Raw genomic sequence first — 15,790 nt, forward strand, 5'->3', positions numbered from 1 at the left:
AGGACTTGTAATAAGGCAAGATGCCACTTTATTCAACTGTATTATTATTTTGCACACCAGTGTAAAAAAATAGAACGTTTCCTTTGAAAAAGTCTCCCTGAGACCAGGTGGTACAGAGAACTTTAGCGAACTCTCTGCATCATCATAAATTTCTCACATACTTGGAAACAAACAGATAAAACTATTATGGATTGTAATTTTATAAGAGTTTATCTCCCCTGGTTAGATTATGGCAAAGGATAAATGGAGTTCTTTCAGTTCTACTGTAAAGGGTATGGGGAGACGGATAAAGTCCCTAGCTTTGTGCTCACAATTATTATAGCTCACGCAATGTAATGGAATAACCTATACATTAAGCCATTTGACGGAATAATACTTGAAGAAGTCCTTTACACGTTTTGAAAAGGCTTAGTTTGGATCAACACTTCCAAAATAGGCTGAGTTAAGAATGTTAGTTTATCAATCAGGACGCAGGGTGGCGCTGCCGGCTAAGATTGTGAATAAAGAGCCCTAGAAAGCTCGCGTATTCCTTTGCTGCAAGACGGAACCACCACCACCACAAGTAAGAAGCTCTGCCAGCAGTACTGGGTTACCAACGAATTTGGGCAGCGATATTCTAAACAAATTTAAGATTACAAGTAACTCTGTGAGGATTCTACCAAGCAAGAAAATTGCCTTTTTCTGGTTGCTGAAGGGGGACTGGATGTAAGCACCCTGGCTCCAACATGGAGACGCTAGAGAGACTCCAACCCAACAGGCAAGTGACCACCTTTATTTTGACGGTATTCTTGTCTCAGGCTTACCCTGCGCCTATTCGTTATTCTGTTCTGGAAGAAACAGAGAGCGGCTCCTTTGTAGCCCATTTAACCAAGGATCTGGGCCTGGGAATTGGGGAGCTGAACGCCCGGTCGGCTCGGGTGGTTTGTGACGATGACAAGCAGCGCTTGCTGCTGGATCGTCAGACTGGAGATTTGCTTTTGAGGGAGAAACTAGACCGGGAAAACATATGTGGCTCCGTTGAACCCTGTGTGCTGCATTTCCAAGTGTTCCTGGAAACTCCAGTGCAATTTTTTGAAGGAGAATTATTAATACAGGACATAAATGACCACTCCCCAGTATTCCCGAATAGGGAAATGCTTTTGAAAATACTGGAAAACAGCCAGCCAGGGACTGTATTTCCGTTGAAATTAGCTCAGGATTTGGACGTGGGTAGCAACGGTCTTCAACAATACACTATCAACGCCAATTCTCATTTTCACGTTCTCACTCGAAATCATAGTGATGGCAAGAAATATCCAGATTTGGTGCAGGACAAAGTGCTGGATCGAGAGGAGCAGTCAGAGTTCAGCTTAACCCTAATGGCGCTGGATGGTGGGTCTCCACCTAGGTCCGGCACCAGCATGGTGCGAATCCTCATCATGGACATCAATGACAATGCTCCCGAGTTTGTGCACACTCCATATGAGGTGCAGGTTCTGGAAAACAGCCCCCTAGATTCCCTAATAGTTACAGTTTTAGCTAGGGATGTAGATGCTGGGAACTTTGGGACTGTTTCCTATAGCTTGTTCCAAGCCTCAGAGGAAATTAAACAAACTTTCTCAATAAATGAAGTCACAGGAGAAATCCGACTGACAAAGAAATTGGATTTTGAACAAATCAAATCTTACCACGTGGAAACTGAGGCTACAGATGGAGGAGGCCTTTCTGGGAAAGGTACTGTAGTCATAGAGGTGGTAGATGTGAATGACAATGCCCCTGAACTTACCATATCTTCACTCATTAGCTCCATTCCAGAAAATGCCCCGGAGACCGTAGTCTCTATCTTCCGAATTCGAGATAGAGACTCCGGAGACAATGGAAAGATGATTTGCTCCATTCCAGACAATCTGCCATTTATTCTAAGGCCGACTTTCAAGAATTTCTACACCTTGGTAACCGATAGCCCCCTTGACAGAGAAAGTCAAGCCGAGTACAACATCACCATCACCGTCACTGACATGGGAACCCCCAGACTGAAAACCCAGCACAACATAACCGTGCTGGTGTCCGACGTCAACGACAACGCCCCCGCCTTCACCCAGACCTCCTACACCCTGTGGGTCCGCGAGAACAACAGCCCCGCCCTGCACATCGGCAGCGTCAGCGCCACAGACACAGACGCGGGCGCCAACGCCCAGGTCACCTACTCGCTGCTGCCGCCGCCCGACCCGCACCTGCCCCTCGCCTCCCTCGTGTCCATCAACCCCGACAACGGCCACCTCTTCGCCCTCACGTCCCTGGACTACGAGGCCCTGCGGGCCTTCGAGTTCCGCGTGGGCGCCGCCGACCGCGGCTCGCCCGCGCTCAGCAGCCAGGCGCTGGTGCGCGTGCTCGTGGAGGACGCCAACGACAACGCGCCCTTCGTGCTCTACCCGCTGCAGAACGCCTCGGCGCCCTGCACCGAGCTGGTGCCCAGGGCGGCCGAGCCCGGCTACCTGGTGACCAAGGTGGTGGCGGTGGACGGCGACGCGGGCCAGAACGCCTGGCTGTCGTACCAGCTGCTCAAGGCCACGGAGCCCGGGCTGTTCGGCGTGTGGGCGCACAACGGCGAGGTGCGCACGGCGCGCCTGCTGAGCGAGCGCGACGCGCCCAAGCAGCGGCTGGTGGTGCTGGTCAAGGACAACGGCCAGCCGCCGCTGTCGGCCAGCGTCACGCTGCACGTGCTGCTGGTGGACGGCTTCTCGCAGCCCTACCTGCCGCCCCCGGAAGCGGAAGCGGCGGCCGCGGCGCCGGCCGACCCGCTCACCGTCTACCTGGTGGTGGCCTTGGCGTCGGTGTCGTCGCTCTTCCTCTTCTCGGTGCTGGTGTTCGTGGCGGCGCGGCTGTGCAGGAGGGGCGGGGCGGGCTCGGCGGGTCGCTGCCCGGTGCCCGAGGGCCACTTCCCGGGCCACCTGGTGGACGTCAGCAGCACGGGGACCCTGTCCCAGAGCTACCAGTACGAGGTGTGTCTGACGGGAGGCCATAGAACTGGTGAGTTCAAATTCCTGAAGCCAATATTCCCTAACCTCTTGGTTCAGGACACTGAGAGAGAAATCAAGGAAAGCCCCAACTGTAGAAACAGCTTTGTATTCAGTTAAATGCCGTATTTGGTTAAGTGAGCCTCTCAATTTTGTTAAGCCTAACTCACATTGCAATATTTTCCTGTTAAGAGATTGTAGTGTTACATAAATTTGTATATCTCTATTCCAAACTTATGCATGTCTCTACTAAATTTTCCTTGTATAGTATTCATTGGATTTAGCATTTTTAGTTACAGTTGATATTATTTCTCCATATTTTACCTTCACTTGGTGATTAATGTTTCCATAGTTACAAATTACTCAAGCGGTAAAAGAAATTCTATTAGTATTTAAATCAACCTCTTTTAATGTCTTTTTAAGGAAACAGTTTAAAGCTTTTGCGTAATCTTGAATTTCTGTATGTTTTTGGTGGTTTTCTTTACTTATATTTGCAAGGGCAGCGTGTTAGAAATTCTTTGTAGGTACCTAGAGCTTCCTGTTCACCATTCTACCAGGCTGTGCCCCACTAAATAGCCATGAGCATATAACTTAGCATACTTGTATCTCATAAGTTGCACCTAAACATGCATTTTGTTAAATTATTAATACACTACAATTGTGACCTTATCCTATTCTGAGTACCATATATGCTAGAGATTATTCATTTGCTCCTTACCTAGCACATTGTAATTGCTCCATGAATACTCACTAATATTAAAATAAAAATATTCTTATTTATAAATAAGAGAAAATCTTATATAATTTGGTATCAAATTCACTTCACTAAAATAAAACTAATTCACTGCTTGATAACATACTTAAAAATCTTAGAACGTTAAGTAAACCCTAAATCTTTTAGAAGGACTCAAGAGGTAGAGGGCATCATATACTTTCCTGTCCTTCTTTTGCCCTATTAATAAAAGTTCAAATGTAAGTATAAAGTATGTGTTTTTCTTGGCTCTCATACAGTTTTTCCATATCTTTCAAAAAAGGCACAATTTCTCTTGAGTTTTGTTGATTGTGTTCTAGTCTGATTACTCTATTTTGTAAACATGAGCAGCTTTTATCAACAAAATGACGATTTATTTTTGATGTCCAAATGACGTTTTGTTTTTCCATGTAGCTTTTGTGTATTTTGCATAAATTTACTTTTTCAATTATGCTAACTTTCAATAATAAGAAACATTGTTTTTTCCTTGAAGACAATAAGAATAGAAATAGAAATTAAGAAATAAACTTATCTGAATTATAATTGTTTTATGTTGTGTTCATTAGGCCAATTAAAATGATTTGTGATTTATAACTAAATTTATATAGCTATACCTATAAGACCACTTATTGAACTTTTGGCACAATATGAGTAATTAGAGTTTGCTTTATAACCTAAGTATTTATTTTTAAATCTCAATTGTCATCCTACTGGAATTTAATTATTTCGTGTTTTCCTGAATTACATTTTTTAAAATATAATAAAAAAGAAAAATTATTCTTTAAGTTATTATTGAAACATAGCTTTTAGCTTTCATCCAATCTAATACTTGAAATTAGAAAGTAATAAAAATATGAACAAAATCAAACACAAATATATGAAATTTAGTAGCCAGCTTTAATGAGTTCACCATTTACCATTAGATATTTAAATGAAATAGTTCTATGTATGAGGACAAGAAATAGGATTGAAGTTTTCAGCAATATGTTTCAACATTATAAAAGTATAACTTCATGTTTTTGTGTATGCCAGGAAAGCCCAACTTGTATAATCACCCAAATGAGACTGGCCAAATAAACACTCAGAACCCACGTTTATGAATTTATATGAGTAAATTTATGAATTACTTTGTGTATTTTACCTTATAAATTGCTGTGTGTATTCATAAAACATAGATCATTCCTTACCAGTTGGGAATCACTATCAGACTCTAGTATAGAACAGGTTAACATTTTAAAATTCAGTGATTATAATTTAATAGTAAATATAATCCAGATAATTTCCACAAAATGAATACCTTATGAAAAATTGGACAATTCTTTTCTGCAAAAGAAAAACAGAGAATGGAGGCCAAATAACTGGATAATAATACCCATTTCAATCACAGTTTCTCAAGTACTTCTATTATATTTTGACATTTTTTACAATTCCTTTGTTGTTTTTATGCACAGTATATACTGAGTCTAGTACATGCTGTTTTGGAGGCAGACATTTTACTGAAGGCAATATAACCCACATCACTTTAAGACCTTGTATTTCTTACTGGATTTCTCTAGTGGCTCAGCAGTAAAGAACCCACCTGCCAATGCAGGAGATGAGGGTTTGATCCCTGGGTCCAGAAGATACCCTGGAAAAGGAAATGGCAACCCACTCCAGTATTGCCTGAGAAATCCCATAGACAGAGGAGCCTGGTGGGCTACAGTCCATGGTGTTGCAAAAGAGTGGGACACAGCAAATAACATTTCTTCCTATTAAAATTACAAAATATAGATTTTAAAGTTTTATTTGGTAGAATTCTGTTTCCAGATAAGATGGATTATTTAAACCTGCTTTAAATTCAGAAATTATCAGTTTGAAGCAACAGACTGCAGATGATATATAAAGAACTGAAGGGGCTAAGATTCCTGAAAAGGAAAATCCTTGGAGCTGTGAACTGACTCCAACAGTCAATTTGCCCTAAAGAAGTTTGCAAAGTTTAAGAAAAGGCCAGGGATAAAGTAACTTCAACAGTCTTTGGCAAACTGGATGATTCAAACTCATGGCCAGTTTCCCCCATCATGATATTTGTCAAATTATGGGACATTCCAGGAAAGAAGACCAAAATATTAAGTGGAAAATTACTGAAAAGCTGAGTGAAATTTTAATAGTCTTAATACATGAGATTGCGGTTTGTGATCTGCCATCTGAGAGACTCTAGAGAATACAGAGTTCCAAACTGAAAATTCTGGAGGGCCAGGTACTTACTAGGACTGGAAAGAATCTTGACTAAGCACAGTGCCTGTTTTGAATTAAGGCAATTTGATTAGACATGTTTCTATCAATCTAAAGGGGATTCCCAGTGGCACTAGTGGTAAAGAGCCCGCCTACCAGTGCAGGAGACTTAAAAGACTCTGGTTCAGTCCCTGGGTTGGGAAGATCCCCTGGAGGAGGGTTTAGCAACCCACTCCAGAATTCTTGCCTGGAGAATCCCATGGACAGAGGAGCCTACCGGGCTACAGTCCATAGAGTCTCAAAGAGTCAGATGTGACTGAAGCTACTCAGCACACACTGTCAAGCTAACAAAGGAAAAGATGGACTCTTTCTGGAAGAATATAATATCATCAGGACTCTGGAGGAGAGCTTTTTACATTAATAATCAACATTTGATAAAAATTATAAGGCATACATACAAAAAAATTGGTTGACATGAATAAAACCTAGAGGAAAAAACAGACATATGGATGATCTACAGATAAAATAGATACCAGAATTTACTGACAATGATGTTAAAATAAATATAACTAATATGTTAAAATAAGGAATGTAGAAAATAGGTAAAGAGAATTTCACCACAGAATGAAATAAAATAGAAAAATAATTCGGGGACTGAAAAATATAATACTGAAATTTTAGTAATATTAAATATTAGATTGTATAATGGCATAGTTGTCATAAAAAATTATAGGATTAGTGAATGCAAGACAGGTCAATATTAAATATCCAAATAGAAGCACTGAGGAATAAAATAATTTAAAATACAGGTAAGAACATTTAGTTACATGTAGACCATAATGAAAAACTCCAACACATACATGATTGTAATCCTGGAAGGACTAGGAATGGGGAATAAGGAATGTGTAAAGAAATGATGACCAATAATGGTGAAAAAATTTACCCCTCAAGATGTTCAGTGAACCTAATTAGAAGAATAAAAAACTGCACATCTAGAAATATCACAGGAAGACTGCTAAAATCAAAGAGAAAATCTTAAAAGCAATCACATGAAAATGACATTGCTTTTAAAGGAATAACAGTAAGATGGAGAGCTGACCATCAAGAAGCCAAAAGACAAAGGAATGATGTCTTTTGAGTCCTGAAAAAAATTAGCTACCAGACTAGAATTCTATCACCAGAAAACACATCTTGCAAAAATGAAGTTCTAAAACAAACGAAAACTGAAAGAATCAATCAGTCCCATCTGCACAAAAATAAATACTTTTGGTGGATTCAATAGGAAGAAGGAAAACAATCCTGGAGGAATCACAGATTTGTAGGAAGAAATGAACAAGAATAACGGTAACTATAAATTGTTATTTATTGATTAATAAAGGTAGAAATAATAGTTTCTTAAAGGATTTAAAGTATATAAAAATTTTAATTCATGATAATGATGTAAAAGGCAGGTGATATAAACAGAGTTAAGGATTTCTAAGGTTCTAAACATTATCATGAGAGTAGTAAACTGAAATAATTTGTATTAGATGCTTGTAAATTAAAGATGCATGTTGTAATCTTTAGAATAATCATAAGAGTAATTTTAAAATGAATTTAAGGAAAAATAAGAACTATCTAAATTATCCAAAAGAAGAAAACAACTTTAAGAGCAAATAGAAAAAAAATATAGATGGTAAATATAAATGGATAGATATCAAATATTACATTAATTGCTATTGGATTAAATAATGCAGTTAAAGAACCAAACTTGTCAGAATACATTTAAGAAAAATTCAGCTATATGCTGTCACATACCTTTGTGTGTGTATTATCACAGAAAGGTTCAAAGTTTTAAAAATAGAAAAAGATACAAACATTAACCAAACTAATCAAGTGTAGATGTACTCACATAAAGGAGCCTTTTTAAGGAAAGATGCATTATTACAGATAAGGATAGATATTTCATAATGATAAATGGGTAAAATATACCAAAAATATGTCAGTTATAAGACTAAATATATCCCCGTAAGAAAACTACAAAATATAAAAAGTTAAATTGAAAGAACATAAGAAACAGACAAATCCAGTCATAGGGGAGGATGTATTAACAATTAACTCAACCACTGATAGAAGACACACAAAAACAGAATATTAAAAATCTGAACACCACAATAATCATATTTGAATAAACTGACATACATAGTACATGGGAAAGTACATGTTCTTTTTATATGCATATGGCATATATCAAAATTATCCATATTCTAGGTCATAAAGCAATTCTCTAAAATTTTTTAAAGAAATGAAGTTAGAAACAAAAATTTATCCAGAAATCCCCAAATGCTTCAAGAGGAAATAATATAATCCATGAGTCCAAAGAAGAAATTGCAGAAGAAATTTCCATATATTTTGAACTGGGTGAAAATTAAGATATGATATATCAAAACAGAATTTACAGAGAAGTTTCAAAACTTTAAATGAACATGTTAGATATAAAAGGTTAAAAAACAATAAGTTTTCATCTGAAGAAGTTAGAAAAAGAACAAATAAAGAAGGAAAAAATAATGCATGTATTATATATATAAACATAAATACAATGCTGATAAATATACAACCAAGAAGGGCTTCCCTGGCAGCTCAGTGGTGAAGAATCCATTTGCCAATGCCAGAGACACCGGTTCAATCCCTGGTCCAGGAAGATCCCACATGCCATGGGGCAACTAAGCCCATGTGCCACAACTATTGAGTTTGTGCTCTAGAGCCCAGGGAGCCACAACTACTGAAGCCCACAGGTCCTAGAACCTATGCTCTTCAACAAGAGAAGCTGCCACAATGAGAAGCTTGTGTCTGCAACTAGAAAGTAGTCCCCACTTGTAGCAACTGGAGAAAAGCCCATGCAGCAACAAAGACCCAGTACAGCCAAAACTAAATAAATAAAATTATTTTTTAAAGTATATAACCAAGAAGATTAACAAAACTTAAAGTTGGTTCTATGTCATGATTAATGGAATTAAAGACTCTTACTAAGATGAATTTTGAAAAGAAAGAAAACATTGATCACAAATATCAGGGATGAAAAAAGGAACATCATTACCAATCCTACAGACATTAAAAAATAAAAAAGAATATTATGAACAACCATATGCCAATAAATGTGTCGATTTATGTAAAATGGAAAACATCTTTTAAATACACAATTTACTAAAACTGAAACAAGAAGAAATCTGATTAGTTCTATTAAGTAAATTAAACTTGTTATTAAAAACCTTGCCACTTCAGTTCACACTAGTGAATTCTCCTAAACACTCATGGAACAACTAATACGAACTTATACAAAATCTTTTGGAAGATAGAAAAAACAGGAAATACTTCCCAGATTATTTGGGTACCAGAATGACTTAAGTGAATTATGACATCCAAATCTGAATAGGACATCATAAGGAAGGAAAATTAGAGACCAATCTCTATTAAAAACACAGATGGAAAAATTCTAAACAAAATATCAACAAATAAAATTCAGAAATATATAAAAGAGAAATAATAAAGTATGAGAAAACTTATTCAGGGAATATAAATCAATTTAAAATCTATCAATATAATTCATCACATTAATAGATAAAGAAGAAAAATCATATGATTACCTCAGTGAATACAGAAAAAAATAACGATAAAATTCAGCACACATGATTGTTAGCAGACTGAAAACAGAAGGGAACTTTCAGAAAGTATTTAAAAATTTACAATAAACATTATACTTAATGGAAAATTATTTAAAACTTTTCTTCAGTGATCAAGAATAAGACAAAAATGCCCGCTTATACTATTTCATTTCAGTGTTTTTCTGCAGGTTCTAAGCAGTGGAATAAAGCAAAGAAAAAAATGCACAGTAATTGGAAGGGATGAAGTAAGAGGTCTTTGTAAAAAAATGACAATGGGGCTTCCCTGGTCGCTCAGAGGTAAAGAATCCACCTGCCAATGCAGGAGACACAGTTTTGACCCCTGATCTGGGAGGATCCCACATGCCTCAGAGCAACTAAGCCTGTGCGCCACAGCTACTGAGCCTGTGCTGTACAGCCGGGGAGTAGCTCACCTACCCAAGCCAGACTGCCCTGGAGCCCATGCTCTGCAAGGAGAGAAGCCATCACAATGAGAAGCCCACTCACGCAATTAGAAAGTAGCCCCTGACTGAGGCAACTAGGGAAAGACCTCGCAGCAATGAAGACCCAGAACCACCAACTAAATAAATAAATATGGTTATTTTTTTTTATGACATGATTGTATGCATTAAGAATAATAAAGATTCCAGACTGTTAGGATTAATAAATGAAGTTAGTAATGCCACTGGATATAAGGTCTACATGCAAATAATAATTGTATTCCTATATAGCAACAAAACCCAGAAAATGAAGAATTTCAAGTTATCATTTACAAGTTTCAGAAATAGCAAACATCTAGAAACAAATCTAACAATATCCATAAAACTTATACACTGAAAAATATAAAATATTATTGAGAAAAGTTAAGTATCTGAATAAACAGAGGGATATATAATGTTCCAATACTGGAAGACTCAATACTGGGAATATGTCAATTCTTCCCAATCTATAAATGCAGTTAAATCCTAAACAAAACTTTAGCATGTTTCTTTGTGAAAGGTAACAAGATGAATCTAAAGTTTATATGAAGACTTCCCTGGTGGTCCAGTGGTTAAGGTACCATGCTCCCAATGCAGGGGGCCTGAGTTCAATCCCTGGCCAGGGAACTATTAATAGATCCCACATGCTGCAACTAAAACTCCACATGCCACAACTAAGACCAGGCACAGCCAAATAAAAATACTAAAAAGATAATAAAAATAAAGTTTATAGGGAAATACAAAAGGACAATAATAACTAAAACAATTTTAAAGAATAAAACTTGAAGACTTACCAATCAGATAATAAAACCTATTATGAAGTATAGTAATTAAGAAGACAATATGGTACTGCAGGACTTCCCTGGGTGGTACAGTGGATAAGACTTCACATGCCAACTCAGGGGACATGGGTTCGATCCCTGGTCAGGGAAGATTCTGCATGCTGTGGAGTAACTCGACTGCCATAACTACTTACTCCATGCTCCAGAGCCCATGAGCCTCAACTACTGAGCCCACGTGCTGCAATTACTGAAGCCCATGCACCTAGAGCCTGTGCTCTGCAACAAGAGAAGCCACTGCAATGAGAAGCCCGTCCACGGCAACAAAGAGTAGCCACCACTCCCCCCAACTAGAGAAAAGCCTGCATGCAGCAACAGAGACCCAGTGCAACCAGAAATTAATTAAAAACTCATGTATCTGTATAATGAATTATTACTTAAAAAGCAATATGGTATTGCAGGATAAACAAAGAGAAAAATGGGGGGAAAAACTACAGAACTATGGACCCCTGATTTATGAAGAAATGATACATCAGAAAATAATTGGGAATGCAGCTTCTTTTCAATAGGTGGTGTGGTCATTTGGATATTTATATGAAAAAAAGCAATTTGACCCTAACCTCATTAACATGAAAAAATCAATTTCAGGAGGATTACAGCCCCATGGACTGAGGATCCTGGTAGGCTACAGTCCATGGGGTCACAAAGAGTCAGACAGGACTGAGCGACTTCACTTCACTTCACAGTTTAAATGGGAAAAGTAAAGTAACTTATTTTTCAGAAGCACCATACAACAATACTTTCATGACTTTGGTATGCAAAGATTTAAAGAAAATACAAAAACTTCAAACCATAAATAAAAAATATTGGAAAATTAGACTAAAAAGAAGTTTTGTTTTTCAAAGATATCTCAAGAAAGTTAAAATGCTAGCCATAGATTGGGAGAGAATATTTGTAATACCTACTTCTAAAAAAGTACTTATACCAAGAATATATAAGGAACTTCTAAAGATCAATAAGAAAAAGGGCAAATACCTTAAATAGAAAAACAGACAAAAGACTTATGCAGTTCACAAGGATATACCCTAATGAAAATAACCATGTGAAAAACGTGCTTTATTTAAGGAATCATCAGAGAACCACTAATTAAAATTACAATGACATAAAATAAAAACAAAAATACAATGTAACATCACACACTTCTATCAGAGTGTTTAAAATTAAAAGATAATATCAAATGTTGACAAGGATATGAAGCAACTGGAACTCTCTTTGCTAGTTTTCATAAAACCAGAGTTGAAAACTATTTTGCAATATCTATTAAAGCTGAAACAAAAAGATAAATAGACGTCTAACTCCTAGGAATATTAAATATAAATGAACACACAGACACCAAAAGACAAGAATGTTTGTAGCAGGACTACTCAATATATACACAAACTGTAAAACCCTAATGTCCATCAACTGCAGAATAAATAAAAAATGGTGGTACAATAGAATATCAAAGCAATGAGAATAAAACAATGTGTAACATGAATTTTACAAAGGCAAGATTGAGTGAAAAAAGGCAAACATACTCTGTAACTCCATTTGTGTAAGTTAAAAAAAAAAGAAACTATGATACGATGAGACACACAAGATACTATAAGTCAGGAGAGTGCTTACCTTTATCTATCAGGGGAAGATTAGTGACCAACAATAACAAGAGGGGGCTTTTATGGTTTTTGTTAACATTTCAGTTTTACTTTACATTTGCTTATGAATGTGTTCACTTCCTGAACTTTTTTGAGTTGTACACTCATGATTATGTCCTTCCCTGATATATTTTAAACTTTTATAATAGTGTAAGATTCTAAACATCTATTATTACTTATTTCTTAATCAATTAAGGATCCTATAAGGGAAAGTTTCTTCTTGTGCTCAAAAAGCACTTTCTGAGGAATACTAGGGTTTTAGTTTGTCCTTAAAAGTATTCTTTCACTGGAAGTTAACCTAGCACATGTTTTTTAAGAACGTCCAATAACTAAGAACTGGGTATACAATTGGGAACAATTCTGTGACTTCAAATATGTTGACTGTATATATATATGAAATGAAACAGCAAATACTATATGCAATAGTATATAATGACGCCTGGTGGCGCTGCAGGCTAGAAGTATAAATGGAGAGATTTGTGACTGCCCGGGAAGCCATTAAACTGGGAATCAGACTCCGATGCTTTCTAAAAGAAAGAAGCATTTTACATAAGATCTAGGCGTGGAGGACTCCAGAAAAGGGCATCGTCCTAGTGCAAGCCAGTCAGAGAGATTTAGGCGAGCTTATTTAACCAGATCACCTGGGTTGACTGTATATCGGGAGTTGAAGAAACTGCACCTTCTTGAACCGGGTTTGGACAATGGAGACCGCGCCAGCAAAACGCTACGGAAAAGGCAAGTTCTCTTTCTTGCTATATTGCTCCTCTTCTGGGAGGCTGGCTCTGAAAAAATTAGGTATTCCATGCCAGAAGAAACAAAAAGTGGTTCTTCTGTGGCCAACCTGGCAAAAGTCAGGGTGGGGGAACTAGCCACGTGGGGCGCGCGAATCCATTACAAAGGAAACAAACAGCTCTTGCAGCTGGATTTAACGACCGGCAATTTGCTGCTGCATAGAAAACTAGGAAGTGCGGGGCGACAGATCCTTGTATACTGCATTTCCAACTATTACTGGAAAACCCGGTGCAGATTATTCAAGCTGATCTGCATCGCACAGATATAAATGACCATTCCCCAGAGTTCCTAGAGAGAAATGCTCTTAAAAATCCCCGAGAGCGTCCAGACAGGGACTGTTTCCTTTGAAAATAGATCAGGACTTTGGCATAGGTAGCAACACGGTTCAAAACTACACAGTCAGCCCCAAATCCCATTTTATGTTGTCACTCATCATCGTGGAGATGGCAGAAAATACCCAGAGCTGGTGCTGACAAAGCACTGGACCAGGAGAAGGAGCCTGAGCTGTTAAACCCTCACCGCGCTGGATGGTGGGGCTCCGCCCAGGTCTGGGACCACTACTGTCCGCATCGAAGTCGTGGACATTAACGACAATGCCCCCAGAGTTTTTACGGTCCGTCTATGAGGTACAGATTCCAGAGAACAGCCCCCTAAACTCCTTAGTTGTCGCTGTCTCTGCCCGAGATGCAGATGCAGGAACACATGGGAAAGTAGCCTATGCTCTATTCCAAGGAGATGAAGTTACTCAACCATTTGTAATAGACGAAATAACAGGAGAAATTGGTCTGAAAAGGGCATTGGATTTCGAGGTAACTCGGTTTTATAACGTGGAGCTTGCAGACACAGACGGCAGGGGCCTTTCAGGAAAATGCACTGTAGCCAAAGAAGTGGTGAATGTGAACGACGACGCCCCCGAACTGACCATGTCGAGACTCATCAGCTCTATCCCAGAAAACTCCCCAGAGACTGTGGTGGCCGTTTTCAGTGTTTCTGATCCAGATTCCGGGGACAACGGTAAGATGGTTTCCTCCATTCAGAATGATCTACCCTTTCTCTTGAAACCTACGTTCAAAAACTTTTACACCCTGTTGACAAACCGCTAGACAGAGGAAAGAGCCGGGTACATCATCACCACCACGGTCACTGACATGGGAACTCCCAGACTGAAAGCCGAGCACAACATAACCGTGCTGGTGTCCGACGTCAACGACAACGCCCCCGCCTTCACCCAGACCTCCTACACCCTGTGGGTCCGCGAGAACAACAGCCCCGCCCTGCACATCGGCAGCGTCAGCGCCACAGACACAGACGCGGGCGCCAACGCCCAGGTCACCTACTCGCTGCTGCCGCCGCCCGACCCGCCCCTGCCCCTCGCCTCCCTCGTGTCCATCAACCCCGACAACGGCCACCTCTTCGCCCTCACGTCCCTGGACTACGAGGCCCTGCGGGCCTTCGAGTTCCGCGTGGGCGCCGCCGACCGCGGCTCGCCCGCGCTCAGCAGCCAGGCGCTGGTGCGCGTGCTCGTGGAGGACGCCAACGACAACGCGCCCTTCGTGCTCTACCCGCTGCAGAACGCCTCGGCGCCCTGCACCGAGCTGGTGCCCAGGGCGGCCGAGCCCGGCTACCTGGTGACCAAGGTGGTGGCGGTGGACGGCGACGCGGGCCAGAACGCCTGGCTGTCGTACCAGCTGCTCAAGGCCACGGAGCCCTGGCTGTTCGGCGTGTGGGCGCACAACGGCGAGGTGCGCACGGCGCGCCTGCTGAGCGAGCGCGACGCGCCCAAGCAGCGGCTGGTGGTGCTGGTCAAGGACAACGGCCAGCCGCCGCTGTCGGCCAGCGTCACGCTGCACGTGCTGCTGGTGGACGGCTTCTCGCAGCCCTACCTGCCGCTCCCGGAAGCGGAAGCGGCGGCCGCGGCGCCGGCCGACCCGCTCACCGTCTACCTGGTGGTGGCCTTGGCGTCGGTGTCGTCGCTCTTCCTCTTCTCGGTGCTGGTGTTCGTGGCGGCGCGGCTGTGCAGGAGGGGCGGGGCGGGCTCGGCGGGTCGCTGCCCGGTGCCCGAGGGCCACCTGGTGGACGTCAGCGGCACGGGGACCCTGTCCCAGAGCTACCAGTACGAGGTGTGCTTGACCGGATGCTCGGGATTCGGTTCAGTTCAGTCGCTCAGTCCTGTCCGACTCTTTGCGACCCCATGAATCGCAGCACGCCAGGCCTCCCTGTCCATCACCAACTCCCGGAGTTTACTCAAACTCATGTCCATCGAGTCGGTGATTCCATCCAGCCATCTCATCTTCTGTCGTCCCCTTCTCCTGCCCCCAATCCCTCCCAGCATCAGGGTCTTATCCTCGGGATTAAGTGAGTTGAAATTGTTAAAGCCGATTCTCCCCAACTTCCCGCCCCAGGATGCTGTTGAATAGAGGAAAATTTTCAGAATAGCTTTGGTTCCAATT

General features: G+C 40.7%; 1 protein-coding gene and 1 pseudogene across 1 annotated transcript; both read left to right on the top strand.

The window, feature by feature from the left end:
* Positions 1-557: 557 nt before the first annotated feature.
* PCDHB4 (protocadherin beta 4) lies at positions 558-4,480 on the top strand. Its single transcript, XM_065935558.1, has one exon. It carries the CDS (start codon positions 726-728, stop codon positions 3,114-3,116), a length of 2,391 nt encoding a protein of 796 aa, XP_065791630.1. The 5' UTR covers positions 558-725; the 3' UTR covers positions 3,117-4,480.
* A 5,359-nt stretch (positions 4,481-9,839) lies between these two features.
* LOC136158303 (protocadherin beta-5-like) lies at positions 9,840-15,535 on the top strand (annotated as a pseudogene).
* The last annotated feature ends 255 nt before the right edge of the window (positions 15,536-15,790 follow it).

Source organism: Muntiacus reevesi, chromosome 1 (assembly GCF_963930625.1).
Source record: "Muntiacus reevesi chromosome 1, mMunRee1.1, whole genome shotgun sequence".
NCBI classification, from domain to species: Eukaryota; Metazoa; Chordata; class Mammalia; order Artiodactyla; family Cervidae; genus Muntiacus; species Muntiacus reevesi.

Bases quoted from the DNA above. Each gene is read 5' to 3' on its own strand.
- PCDHB4 (XM_065935558.1), top strand. From the start codon at position 726: ATGGAGACGCTAGAGAGACTCCAACCCAACAGGCAAGTGACCACCTTT.